At 36.1% G+C, this 15,785-nt stretch overlaps 1 protein-coding gene across 2 annotated transcripts in view; it reads left to right on the plus strand.

Moving 5' to 3' along the window:
* Reck (Reversion-inducing-cysteine-rich protein with kazal motifs) overlaps positions 1-15,785 on the plus strand; it is a 105,472-nt gene that overhangs the window by 77,457 nt on the left and 12,230 nt on the right. For both annotated transcript variants that reach the window (XM_065504213.1, XM_065504212.1), the window contains exon 4: positions 13,365-13,485. In XM_065504213.1, the coding sequence (XP_065360285.1) occupies positions 13,365-13,485 (121 nt within the window). The remainder of the gene's footprint in view (positions 1-13,364; positions 13,486-15,785) is intronic.

Raw genomic sequence — 15,785 nt, forward strand, 5'->3', positions numbered from 1 at the left:
CTTCGCTCTGGAACGTAACGAGTCTCAATCGGCCAAATATTGTCAACACAGCGAGATAAATGTGATGTTAAATAGAAATGTATTTAAGTCGTAACACTGTTACTTGAATACTAAATTCCGAACTGAGTTGTTTCTAAAAAATCTAAACTCGTTCCGACGACAATTGGATCTTCGCTCCGGAACCACCCGAGACTCACTCGGCCAAAGACTCAACGTCAAAAATGTAATGTTAAATAGAAATGTATTTAAGTCGTAAGTCCATTACTTGATTACTAAATTCCGAACTGAGTTGCTTCTGACAAATCTAACCCGTTGTCACGACAATTGTATCCTCTCTCCTGATCAACCCCAGTCTCACTTGCCCAAAGATCGAGAAAAATATTATGTTAAATAGAAACTTATTTAAGTCATAACCGAGTTACTTCTGACAAATCTAACATCTATCTTAGGACAATTGGTTTTTCGTTCCGGAGCAAGCCGAGTCACACTCGGTCAAACATTGTCGACTCTACGAGAAAAATCTGATGTTAAATAAAAATGTATTTAAGTCAGAGTTACTTGAATACTAAATTCCGAACTGAGTTTGTTTCTTACAAATCTGACCTCATTCCCATGACAATTGGATCTTTGCTCCAGAACGACCGGAGTCTTACTCGGTCAAACATTGTCAACTCAGCGAGAAAAATGTGATTTTAAAAATAAATCTATTTAAATCTTAACCGAATTACCCAACTGAGTTGCTTCTGACAAATCTATCCTCGTTGTCAAGACAATTGAGTCTTCGCTCCGGAACGTCCCGAGGCTCACTAGGCCAAAGATTGTCAACTCAGCGAGAAAAATGTGATGTTAAAAACAAATCTATTTAAGTCTTAACCGAGTTACCTGAAGCCTAAATTCCTTACTGTTACATAAATGAATCGTAATTTATACAGCTTTAGATGGAACCAACCAGTAATTCAGACAAATCCTAACCTTATTCCCATGACAATTGAATCTTCGCTCCGGAACGACCTGAGTCTCAGTTCTCTGAACTTTTTTGCCCAGAGAAGCACTTTCGATGACAGCAGACCTAATCAATCAATGATACATCTCTATGACAGTCCAAGGCATAAAGGAAGCGCTAATCAAGGTTTGTGTGTGTTGCTGATAAGAGAGACCGTCATAGAATGTAGTCAAACGAGAGCTAAAGTTACGATTCCTTCAGCTTCAGTAGGATAATTGGATCTTCGCCCCGGAAAGACCTGAGTCTAATTCGGACAAACATTTTAAAATGTTCCGCAGGGAAAAACCTTCGACGACAGCACACCTGTTACAATATCAACAAATCTAACCTGATCAATCAGTGACACATCACTGAGACAGTCCAATGCATAAAGGAAGCGCTAATCAAATTATCTTTGTATGTGTTCCTGATAAGAGAGAACATCACATAGAATGTAATCAAAAGACCAAGATGCTTTCCTTTCTTTGCTAGATCAATGAGGAACAGTAGTATTCTGTCTCCCTTAGTATCCATTCATTGTTTCCGTTCGATAACACAACTAACAATATAAGAATGTTTTTTTCATGTGACAGTATCGTAAAAAGGCGAGCTGGTTCGTCTTTCGTTAACATTTCGATTTTACCACACGAGAACTTAAAGTTACGATTCCTTTAGATTCAGGAGGAACCAACCAGTAATTCAGATAAATCTAACCTCATTCCCACGACAATTGTATCTTCTCTCCAGAACGTCCTGAGTCTAATTCGAACAAAAATTTTCAACTCAGCGACAGCTGTATTAACCGGAAGATTTTTCGCCAGGGAAGAACTTTCGACGAAGGAAAGCTCTAATCAAGTTATCTTTGTATGTTTTCCTGGTAAGAGAGAACGTCACATAGAATAGAGGCAAAAGACCAAGAGGCTTTCCTTCCATTCCTTTGCCAGATTAATGATAGTCAGAGTAGTAATCTGTCTCCCTTAGTGTCCATTCATTGTTTCCATTCGGTAACACAACTAACGGTATAAGAACGTGTCACAGTTTCGTTCGAACACGACCTGGTCTTGCGTTAACATTTCGATTTTACCATACGAGAACTTAAAGTTACGATTCCTTCAGCTTCAGGAGAAACCAACCAGCAATTCAGACAAGTCTAACCTCATTGATCAAGTTAGATTTTATGCCAACAAATCTAACTTGATCAATCAGTGAAAAAGATCTCAGACAGTCCAAGGTTAACTAAGGTCAAAAGACCAAGAGGCTTTCATTCCATGCCATTGCCAGATCAATGAGGATCAGATTGGTTTTGAAGCTCTAGTAATCGATCTGCCTTACGGTATAAGAATGTTTCTTCGTGTCACAATTTCGTTCAAAGACGACCTGGTTCGTCTTGCTTTAAAATTTCCCCCAATCTAGAGCTTAAAGTCTTGTTTGCAGCAAGACTATCCACAGAAATTCAAATGAACAACATCCGCAGATCATGTTTATGGACTCGATATGCAGCAAGTATTGAGTATTCGAAGAGATAACAAATGACCAAGATACAGACTGATATCACGTCATTCCAGAGCATAGAATTGGCAGCCCAGCTATATTTAGTTGATATTCCGATTCCAATGGTTCTAACAGAATTCGGTATAGAAAATATAGTCAGAGAGAAAACAGTTGACCAAGGTCATCAGTAAAAATTATCGAATCGGTATCCATCTTTAAGTCCTCAGTAAAGACTGTTCCGGAGTCATTCCGGAGAAGTTGACAATCCAGTCATCTCTGGTTGGTGTTTTTATGGTTCTAAAAATATTCGGTATTTTTCCGTCACTAATACCAAATTACCGTGACAAGTTACACGACTGAGCAGCACGTCCAAATTATAAAACTTTATTATCAAACTGAGTGTTCGTTAGAGCAAACGTTGAATATTTTTAGACTAGGGACAAAAATTCTCAATCCATTCACAATTAGTTAAAGCTTGGTGTGGATTTTAAGTCGGCGGCATCATTGGTCTGTACATCTTCGACGTTGGTGAGGCCATCATTGGTTCGTAAATCTTCGAAAACGACATTGGTGAGGCCATCATCGTCAACATGGAGTGCTAAGGATCAATGATTACCAATTTAATTTGTTTCGAATTGAACGAATTCCTAGATCTATACAATCGAACGATTTCCTCGAAGTCTATATAACCCAGGATATCGCTCAATATCTATGCAAACGAACGATGCCTCAAAGTCTACATAAACCAGGACATCGCTCAAATTCAGTCGGATTTATGGGGCAGTCACTTAACAATTTCTTTTGTTTCGACTTGAACTAAATGGACATAAACGACATGTGGTTCCAAACCAAGACATCGCTCAAATTCAGTCGGATTTATGGGGGCAGAGTCATTGACCAATTTCTTTTGTTTCGACTTGAACTAAATGAACATGAACGACATGTGGTTAAATCAAGATCGTTTGACTAGATCCTACTCAATTTTGTCTTCTGAGTTTTTAGGAATTCCCAGATCTATGCTATTTAACGATGCCCTCAAAGCATAACCTGCATAACTCTGGACATCGCTCAATATCTATGCAATCGAACGATGCCTCAAAGTCTACATAAACCAGGACATCGCTCAAATTCAGTGGGATTTATGGGGCAGAGTCAATGACCAATTTCTTTTGTTTCGACTTGAACTAAATGGACATGAACGATATGTGGTTCCGAACCAGGACACCGCTCAAATTCAGTCGGATTTATGGGGCAGAGTCATTGACCAATTTCTTTTGTTTCGACTTGAACTAAATGAACATGAACGACATGTGGTTCCACCAAGATCGTTTGATTAGATCCTACTCAATTTTGTCTTCTGAGTTTTTAGGAATTCCCAGATCTATGCTATTTAACGATGCCCTCAAAGCATAACCTGCATAACTCTGGACATCGCTCTAGATCTATGCAATCGAACGATGCCTCAAAGTCTACATAAACCAGGACATCGCTCAAATTCAGTGGGATTTATGGGGCAGTGTCCAATTTCTTTTGTTTCGACTTGAACTAAATGGACATGAACGACATGTGGTTCCAAACCAAGACATCACTCAAATTCAGTCGGATTTATGGGGCAGAATCATTGACCAATTTCTTTTGTTTCGACTTGAACTAAATGAACATGAACGACATGTGGTTAAATCAAGATCGTTTGACTAGATCCTACTCAATTTTGTCTTCTGAGTTTTTAGGAATTCCCAGATCTATGCTATTTAACGATGCCCTCAAAGCATAACCTGCATAACTCTGGACATCGCTCAATATCTATGCAATCGAACGATGCCTCAAAGTCTACATAAACCAGGACATCGCTCAAATTCAGTGGGATTTATGGGGCAGAGTCAATGACCAATTTCTTTTGTTTCGACTTGAACTAAATGGACATGAACGATATGTGGTTCCGAACCAGGACACCGCTCAAATTCAGTCGGATTTATGGGGCAGAGTCATTGACCAATTTCTTTTGTTTCGACTTGAACTAAATGAACATGAACGACATGTGGTTCCACCAAGATCGTTTGATTAGATCCTACTCAATTTTGTCTTCTGAGTTTTTAGGAATTCCCAGATCTATGCTATTTAACGATGCCCTCAAAGCATAACCTGCATAACTCTGGACATCGCTCTAGATCTATGCAATCGAACGATGCCTCAAAGTCTACATAAACCAGGACATCGCTCAAATTCAGTGGGATTTATGGGGCAGTGTCCAATTTCTTTTGTTTCGACTTGAACTAAATGGACATGAACGACATGTGGTTCCAAACCAAGACATCACTCAAATTCAGTCGGATTTATGGGGCAGAATCATTGACCAATTTCTTTTGTTTCGACTTGAACTAAATGAACATGAACATGTGGTTCCATCAAGATCGTTTGATTAGATCCCACTCAATTTGTTCTTCTGTGTTTTTAGGAATTCCCAGATCTATGTTATTTAACGATGCCCTCAAAGCATAACCTGCATAGCTCAGGACATCGCTCAAGATCTATGCAATCGATGTTATCGCCCAAATTCAATCAGATCATTGGAAATTAAACCTCTAGGATCTATACCATCGTGCGAAGCTGCGAATGACATTTGAACGATGTCAAATTCCATACATAATGACATACATGGGCCTTCAAATTAAAGAAAGAATTTAATTTCCACTATTCAGAGAGATGAGATGATCGATAGCTGATCAGCTTATTACGATCTATTAGCTTCCTTAATATAAGAAATAAAAGGGGAAACGAATCTTAAATATTTGTTACTTTTAATTTAATAGTGTGATTTTAACCTACATTTTCTGTAATAATAATTTTCCTTCTCTTCAACATTTAACCAGTAATCAACAATTTAATACCAATCCAATTCATTTAATGTTTGCCATTTTAATTTGCCCATATTTTTCAATGCTGACAATAATTTATTGAAATATTTTTTGAAAGTTAAAACTAAATTTTATGCAATACCAGGAGTAATAAAAATAATTTGTAATATTTAAAACAAATCATGAAATATAAGTCACAAAATTTTATGGCCATTACTAATTTATTAATCTTAATGGACATTAAAACGTTTTAACAGCTAAATCGTATTAATCTACCGTAGACAGTAGCTTGATTGTAGTGTTGAGAGGAAATATAATCTAATGCTCTGAAATCAAATTGACTTACAACAAACAGGGGTTCTTAAATGGTTAAATGGTTTAAACCTTAATGTCTTAACTATCCTTTGATATAAAATATGAATTAATCAAGGATTAATTACATATTAAAAGGAAGTTTTTCTTTTAAATTTATTAGTGCTCTTTTAACCTCATATCTTACATTGTGACCTTCTGAAAATTGTAATAAATGTCTAACAAAATCACATCACTTCTAATACAATTTTTTAGTTACTGCTACTAGTTTAAGCATAAAGGGGGTAAATGGCCTAGAATTTTAATTACAGCATCAAGATTACACAATTTATAATCTTTAACTTTACATCAGACATTTTTAACTCAGTTTTTTTTTTTTGCCAGCCAGCTGTTATTTAATATTATTTTATAAAGTGTTTAATCATTAATCGTGTATGCAGATTTAAATGGTAGCAATTTAAAAAAATGTCTTAACATGTTAAACGGCGCCTGTTGTACAAAAATAAATACAAAACTAAAAAAAATTAAAACAACATAACACAAATTTTAATGCACAACAACAATAAATGCAGTAGGTATGGGAGTATCTAAATATTTAGTAACCCAACAAACAGTATAAGAGACAAATATGGCTAAACAAATAGGATTGAAGCTAACATAAGACTTTGAACGTAAGACATTTTAAACCATTTGTACTGAAGCTACCATAAGACTATAAGACTGATTTTTTCAAATTTTAATCTTTTATTTTGAACAATAGAAATTTATTCAAAGTATTGACTATTGTTAACTATGACCTTTTGCAATCTTTCTGGCAACATATGGATTCCGAGCCAAAATAAGTACTCATCTTTTAAGGCCAAGCACGAATCAAGCCAATATCGGATACTCTGTACCAAAGTGAAGAGTATCTCAGAGAGACCGTTCTGATCGATCGAAACATATTGTTACGTTTTAACCTTTTCAAAACGTTGGTTTATTTCCTTTAAATAAACCGGATACTTTTGATTGCAAATAAAAGCCGTTTAGTACTTTGAAAATTGTAACAACTCTCCACAGAATTAAATAGTCACTCAATGTTTTTTATACACGTTTATAAATTTGCAGAAATACAGACACACTTTATAATGTACACGAATTCACTTTAAAATACAGCACACTTTAAGGCACTAAGTTGATGTTTATTCAAATAGCGTCTCTAATAAACTCACTAACGACTGCAACCTCTGCCACTATTTATAACACTGCCATCTGCACTCTAGATTGCTCTTTAACTGTCTAGAGCTTTCTAATACATACGCCATCTGTGGTGTACTTTCTACAATGTTCATTAACTGAATATTCGAATTCGAATATACGGTCGAAGCAAATAGCGTTGCCATACTTACGATCAATGGTCAACTGAAAGCTTTTATTCAATGTTAATAATGCCCACAGATATGTTACAGTTTGCTATTACAGCACTGTTATTTGAAAGCATTAGGCTACTTTTAAATCAGCCGTTAAAATCGTTATATTTGAATTCAAGTACAATTTCGTAAAAATAAATTAGTTGGACGGGACATTGTCTGGACTATAAGTTTGGTGAGGAAAAAAATTTAATTTTAACAGGTATTGCAACAAGTGACCGTGTGTTGTCATGATGGAATATTACAGTTTCATGTCTAACCGCATATTCCAGGTCTGCTTTTACACAGGGCAAGTTTTCTTGTGCAAAACTGAGTTTATAGGAGATAGAGGCAAGATGAAAGAAGAGGGGTACACACTTGCTTGTACTGGCAAGTCTCTTCAATTCTCTTTTGTTTTCTCATTTTAACTATGGCGTCTATTAGGTTTTGACATACAAAATTGAACACAGACTTGCTGTGCGTAAACAGACGAGCAAGTTTTAAAGGGAATCGAAAAGACTTGCTTCAAGTAACCAGGCGTTTTTCGGCTAATACTCGCCTCAAACGTATCAGTTGTGTTCAGCTCATAATAGATAGGACCCTTTTGGTCCCACCAAATACAGAGCATTAACTTAGCGCAGGCACGCATCCAGATCAAACTTGTGCCCGAGTGTTATCATTATATAACATGTCTGACCGCATATTCTGGGAGTTTTTCGGCCAATGCTAGCTTCGAACGAATCAGTAGATGGTCTGGCCAGATTGCAGCAGCTCATAATAGATAAGACCCTTTTGCTCCCACCAAATACAGTGCATTACCTTAGCGTCATGGATATTAGGCTTTGGTATCGATTCGGCTGGTTGTTCGGGCTTCACATACGATCTCTTACTCTTCGGGTTATCGTAATGGATCCATTTTTTTAACGCAAGTAATTGTTTTCTTGTATGGTTCATTTCAGACATACAAAATCTTAAATTTAAATCTTAAAGCTTAAATTTGTATGGTACCCAATTTCCCTGGTTTTTGGATGAATCCTGCTGTTCGCAAAACGCTTTGAAATTTCTGATTGAGTTGCTTGCAATGATTTTGCAAGCTCTTGTTGAGTTTTACAACAACCTTTATGGGGTAATGCCTCCAATTCTTGGTCTTTAAACTGTCTTGCGTGTCAAAATCACCACTTCTGAACCGCGCAAAACATCTGTCACACTATTAAACCGATGGAGCACATTCACCATAAGCTTCGGTGAGCAATCGGTTTACGGCAGCGGCACTTTTTTTCAATTTAAAGAAGTAAAGCAAAACTTCCTGGGATACTCGGTTCCAAAGTGAAGAGTATCCTGTTATGGTCTGAGTAAAGGTTTCCTATGATGGTCTGACCAGATCTAAGCAGCTTATAATTGATAGGACTCTTTGATCCCACGAAATACTGAGCATTATGTTAACGCCATTGATATTTGGCTTTGATGTCCATTCGGCTGGTTGTTCGGGTTGTTCACATACGATCTCTTACTCTTCGAGTTATCGTAATGGATCCATTTTTAATCGCAAGTAATGATTCAGTGCAAAAATTATTTTCTTTAATAGCGTGCAAGAAGCATTTCAGACATACAAAATAGTTTTTCAAGGTCTATCAGCTTCAATTCGTATGGTATTCAATTTCCCTGCATTTGGATGAATCTTCATAGAGTAATGCTTCCAATTCTTGGTCTTCAAACTGTTTTGGGTGGCCTGAGCGATCTTTGTCTTCCGTGTCAAAATCACCACTTCTGAACCGCACAAACCATGTCTCGCTCGTTGTAACCGATGGAACACATTCACCATAAGCTTGGGTGAGCAGTCGGTTTGCTTCAGTGGCACTTTTTTTCAAATTAAAGAAGTAAAGCAAAACTTTCTGGGATACTCTGTTCCAAAATGAAGAGTATCCCAGAGAGAGCGTTCTGCATCGATCGAAACAAATAGTAGTCGGGCAGGACAAGTTCTGGAATTCAAGGCCAATTCTTTCTAAATAGTTTTTAACAGGTATTGCAACATGTGGCCTAGAGTTCGGCTAATGCTCTATGCTGCTGTGTTCGGTAGAGATTTCCTGTCATGGCCTGGCCAGATTTCAGCAGTTCATAATAGATAAGACCCTAATGCTCCCACCGAATACAGAGCATTACCTTAGCGCCATGGATATTTGGCTTTGGTATCGATTCGGCTGATTGGCCGCACATCACATACGATCTCTTACGCTTTGGGTTATCGTAATGGATCCATCTTTCTAAATAGTTTTTAACAGGTATTGCAACATGTGGCCTAGAGTTGTCATGGGCGTTTTTCGGCTAATGCTCAATGCTGCTGTGTTCGGTAGAGATTTCCTGTCATGGTCTGGCCAGATTTCAGCAGCTCATAATAGATAAGACCCTTCTGCTCCCACCAAATACAGAGCATTAACTTAGCGCCATGGATATTTGGCTTTGGTACCGATTCGGCTGATTGGCCGCACATAACATACGATCTTTTACGCTTCGGGTTATCGTAATGGATCCATTTTTAATCGCAAGTAATGACTCGGTGCAAAAATTAGTTTCTTTTATAGCGTTGTAGCAGCATTTCAGATATACAAAATAGTCTTTCATAGTCTCTCAGTTTTAATTCGTAAGGTACCCAATTTCCCTGCTCTTCGCAAAACGTTTCCAAATTGCAACTGAGTAGCTCGAAATGATTTTGCAAGCTCTTGTTGAGTTTGACAACAATGTTCATGAAGTAATGCCTCCAATCTTCATGGAGTAATGCCTCCAATTCTTGATCTACATACTTCCTTGGCTGACCTGGATGATCTTTGCCTTCCGTGTCAAAATCACCACTTCTTTAACGAACAATCCATCTCTCGCACGTTGAAACCGACGAAGCACATTCAACATAAGCTTTGGTGAGCAATCGGTATGAAGTAAAGCAAAACTTCCCGCATATGACGCTTTGTTGGCATAAAATTCGACATTTTGGATGCAAAAAGATGGTTAGAGCTAACATAAGACGTGAAACATAATGACGCTTAAAGTTAGCATAGGAATACATAAACAACTACGCTTAAAGCTAACATACGACTATAACTAACTAAGCTTAAAGCTAACTTTGGACTATACAAACAACTACTCTTAAAGCTAGCATAAAAGTATATAAACAACTTATCCTAAAACATATGTGAAGCTCAAATATGAACATTTAAAGAAAAGGTGACTAATTACAAATGTTTGCTGGGCAAAGCATTACATAGCAGCAACTACAACAAGAACAAACAAACATTTAACCACATCAAACATATCAATGGGTTTAATGTTAAAGAATCTTTCAACCCAGTGTATTTGCTGGCAAAGAGTGGCGCGCTTGTGCATACAATGAATATGACGTTGTCTTCTACTTCAACAAGCAGCAGTATAGTATTTAGTTTGTGGCAATATAGTAAAGAGTATGGAGGCGATTTTTAGGCTTGATAATATTTATGCTAATTGAGTAATTTATTTATTTAAACATTCATATGTTTATGTAGGGTTTTGTTCAACGAGACTTAAATCATAACTACCACACAAAGGTGGTCATAAGCATACGTTTATTACTTAGGTTTAATAGCAATTTCTTTAAATTTAAAGAGGAGCCATAAACTTCCGTTTAACGGTTAACACAAAGTGTCAAAATTGTTTTCCCTTGCTATGCTAGAAATATTAATTGTTTTCATTAGATTTTTAGCCTTGTATTGTTTGTTATTAATCATCAATCATAAAATATTTCTATGAAATTTATTTTTTCGTTTAATAAAATCATAAAAATATGTCTATTAGGTAAAAACCAATAGCAGCAATAACACAAAAAAAATTAATATTCCTGGCTTAATTAAAAATTCTTAACACATCTGATATAAAGAAAAAGTATAAAAACAAATAAACATAAACAACACAACAGGAGTTAGTAATAAACAAACTAACAAATTCTTGGAATAAATTTTAAACATAAAGACGCACCTCTAGAAAAACACACACAAACACTTGTGCAAAGGAAAGGAATTGAACAACAACAAAAAAATCCCATAAAATAAAATTTCAAATTAAAAAATCTTAGAAATTAGTAAAATACTAAATACTTGTACAAAACGTTCTAGTAAGATCAATAAAAATACAATAAACCACAACAATAGTGCTGGCAAATGATAAGGAACGCAGTGGTTAGAGAAACAAAACAAACTAAAAGAGACAGAGAGAGAGCAGCAGAGATACAAATAAATGAAACAAAAGAGTTTAATAAACTAAGAGCATAATAAATGGCTTGCAACAAGTTGTAGCAAACAAGTTCGAAATTGTCAAATACATTGAAGGCAACGGTTTAATGAATAGTGCAAACGAATGGTACAGTCAGGGAAGAATGTATTGGTACAGAAGTTAAAAATCTTTTATGGTGAATCTTTTGAATGCGGCTTTTGTTTTTAAAGGGTACATATCTGTCATTTATTCTCACTTAGTTATTGAACATTAAAGTGTAAACAACGAAGTTCTTTTTGCTTCGAAATTTCAAAGTTTGTAACAACGAAACGTCATATGCGGGAAGTTTTACTTTACTTCTCTAATTTGAAAAAAAAAAGTGCAGCTGGAGTACATCGATTGCTCACCAAAGCTTATAGAGAATGTGTTCCACTGGTTTCAACATAAGACATATGATTTTCTCGGTTCAGAAGTCGTGATTTTGACACGGAAGACAAAAATCGCCCAGGCCAGCCAAAAAAAAGTTTGAAGACCAAGAATTGGAGGCATTACTCCTTGAAGATTCTTGTCAAACTCAACAAGAGCTAAAATCATTGGGAGCTACTCAATTTCGAAGCGTGTGTGAGCAGTAGCAGTAGTGTGTGAGCAGTTGGATACCATACGAATTGAAGCCGAGAGATCTTGAAAAATGGATCCATTACGATAACTTGTTGAGTAAGAGATCTATGTGAAGCCCGAACAACCAGCCGAATGGACACCAAAGCCAAATATCCATGGCGCTAAGATAATGCTCAGTATTTCGTGGGATCAAAGAGTACTATCAATTATAAGCTGCTTAAATCTGGTCAGACCATCACAGGAAACCTCTACTCAGACCAACACAGGATACTCTTCACTTTGGAACAGAGTATCCCAGGAAGTTTTGCTTTACTTCTTTAATTCGAAAAAAAAGTGCATGAATATTCTCCGTCGGTTTGATAGTGCGACAGATGTTTTGTGCGGTTTAGAAGTGGTGATTTTAACACGCAAGACAGTTTGAAGACCAAGAATTGGAGGCACTAGCCCATGAAGATTGTTGTAAAACTCAACAAGAGCTTGTAAAATCATTGGGAGTAACTCAAGCAGCAATTTCAAAACGTTTACAGGCAGAAGGTTTAATCAAAAAGTTGGGAAATTCGGTACCATACGAATTGAAGCTGAGAGACTTTGAAAGACGATTTTGCATGCCCGAAATGATGCTGGAATGCTATAAAAGAAAATAATTTTTGCACCAAATCCCTACTTGCCATGAAAAATGGATCCAATACGATAACCCGAAGCGTAAGAGATCGTACGTGAAGCCCGACCAACTAGCCGAAGCGACACCAAAGCCAAATATCCATGGCGCTAAGGTAAATCTCTCTATTTGGTGAAAGCAAGAGAGTCCTATCTACTATGAGCTGCTGAAATTTGCACAGACCATCACAGGGAACCTGTACCGAACACAACTGATTCGTTAGAAGCAAGAATTGGCCGAAAAACGCCCAGAATATACGACAGGTTTAACAGGTTCTAATACCTGTTAAAAAGTAAAGCTCGGCCAACCAGCCGAATCGACACCAATGCCAAATATCCATGGCGTTTAGGTAATGCTCTGTATTTGTTGGGAGCAAAAGTTTACTTTCTATTATGAGCTGCTGACCAGACCATCACAGGGAACCTGTACCTAACGCAACTGATTCGTTTGAAGCGATCATTGGCCGAAAAACGCCCAGAATATGCGGCCAGACATGAAACCGTAATATTCCATCATGACAACGCTCTGTCACATGTTGCAATACCTGTTAAAAAGCATGTAGAATTAAGAGGTTTAAAGTCCAGATCGTGCTACTATTTGTTTCGATCGAAGCAGAACGCTCTATCTGGGATACGCTTAACTTTGGTACAGAGTATCCAATATTGGCTTGATTCCTTCATTTCCTCAAAATACCCATATTTCAGTTTAAACTGTGACTCTATAAAGATCTAAAATTCAAGCTAAATTCCACTTAATTGTACCTAATCAAATAATCTGTTATTTTGAGTTTTAAATGTTAATTTCCTTTTCTCTTCTCTTCTTTTCAGTTATCCCTGGTACAATTATCACCTACCGACACAAATGGTCGTAGCATGCGTTTGGAATTGAAAAAATATTGCCCTTCTATGCAGTTGGAGTTCTGGAGTTGTATGAATAAAACTTTAGAAGGTAAGTAAGAAGCTACTAATCACAGTAAATGTAGTTTTCTTCAAACGTGGTTCGTTTAAAGAGGAAATAACCAAAGGCATAAATGGTTAATAAGTATTTGAATGCAATAAAAATTAAAATTATATCAAATGTAATTTACGGAAAACACAAGGGAGAAATGTCAAAAGTAATAACAAGAAGAAAGTGAGAAAGTGTGTTTTGTTATAAAGTAGAATAATACAAAATAAAGTTTAAATATTGAAATATAGAAGTAGAAAGCTATGAAATTATAAGTGAAAACTATCAGGTAGTTTTGAAATATGAAAGATTTATTAGAAGGCATTAATGTAGATTGTTTAAAGAGTCTTACCTAATGACATAATGGTATCTAGTGCACGTTTGTTCTTCCAGTCTTTCTTCCCTAGAAATTTAGAAAAAGTGAGAAGTAAAAATGCTACTGATTATAGCCTTTTGACTAAGATTCTTTAACCCAATGAATAAATTATAAAACTAGTTTCATTCGAAAAATCTTAATTTACCTCTACCACAACTCTTATTCTTTACCTTCAATTTCAATTAAAATCAAATAATTTCTAAAAAGAAATCCATAATTTTGTTTAAAATACTCTTAAATAATAATAAAAATCTACTAAGTACTACTATGGACGCCAATAAAGACACATTGTTCTATAATTAAGCTATTTAAAATCATAAAAATTGACTAAATATTTCGCCATAAACTTAAAATGTGACAAATAATGAAAAATACATAAAAGAAAAATAGAAAAACAAACACATCAAATGTAAGTGTAGCGGGCATGATGCCAATATCAAGAGAAAATATACGAAAGCAGCCAAATATTTATTTAAGATCCCAAAATTTCCCATAAAAACTTCAATTTAATAGCCTTTGCTTAATAGTTAGATAAATAAACAAACTTTGCAAATTGTTCTGGTAGAGGAACTATAAACAAAGAGCTGGTATACTATATAAGGAATTAGTTGGTGGGTTTGTGGTACAGAGGAATTTGTTATGTGAAAAATATGGAGGTCCAAGCTCAAGGTTGTAAAGTAAAGCTCGCTCTTGCACTTAGTTGCTGTTTGAGAGAAAGAGAGGAATATATAAGCAACACTATGCAATACTTACGCTCATGTATTGAACGAAGCCATTTAGACCTTTTTGAAACGTTCAGTGTTTCTCTCAGACTCATAAAAACACAAATCAGTATGTAGTATGTACTTGATCCTGTTTTAAAGTTTAATATACGCAGATTGGAATGTCCAATTCTACACTATTGGCTCATGCGATCTTTCCACCTTCCAAGTATGTACATTTTATAACATGTCAGAAATGTTGCCATGTTTCCTCATTGAAAGAGAGAAGAGGGACGACTTCTACTCACACCTATGTATTGAACAAAAACCAGTGTCTCCAAATGAGTAAATTGAAGACATCTCAGAAACATAGAAAGAGAGAGAATATTTTTAAAGCAAGACTACACTAAACGTGAACAATCCTTTCTTTCTCCTATTTTCACCAAGTACCCTGATGTATAGAACGAAAATATTTAGTCTATTTTGAACAGTACAGTGTTAATCTCGTAACTCTCTTCCAAAATTGTATGAATTTGTTACCAATATGGATCAATTTCCATTTTATTTACAATAATTTCATCGGCTCAAAACAAACTGTGGAAAATTCTTATTGCTAAACCTTCCATGTTGTAGATAAACAGAGACGGATATATGAAGTCAGTTCAGAATAAAGAAGTTTAGGAACTTATCAATTTCGCACACTTGCTCTACTATCCCAATAATGTTGCTCTTTACAACATAGGAGAGAGTGGTTGTTCATTATGACACCACGTGATACTGGTTAAGAAGAGTCCACTCCGTAATACCTATTCAATATCGTTACTTATCCCATTACACGCTCTTCAATTCAATGCCCGAAAGGCCAAATTGTTTATATAAAGTCAACACGGAAAAATAGGTCCTCATTAACACTTTATCTACGACTCCAATATTTCCACTATTTATAGCAGTTGGTTAGTTTAGGTGAGTTTATGGTAAATGGTGATATCACGAGATATAAGTCAAGCAAAGGCATAGTTCCCTGGAAGATCATTCAGTTCATCGTAAAAACTCTCTCTACTATCCTGATAGTCCTCATAAAAAAAGGTTAGAAGAGTGTGATTTTAAAGGTCCATTCCAAAATACGGGATACATTTTAAGCCAAGTCGTCGATCCATTCGCTTCTCAGCCTACAAAGCATAGTATCCTAAGAAGCGTTCAGTGCACTCCAATTCGCTTCAGTGAGG

The sequence above is a fragment of the Calliphora vicina genome, chromosome 3, assembly GCF_958450345.1.
Source record: "Calliphora vicina chromosome 3, idCalVici1.1, whole genome shotgun sequence".
Classification (NCBI taxonomy): Eukaryota; Metazoa; Arthropoda; class Insecta; order Diptera; family Calliphoridae; genus Calliphora; species Calliphora vicina.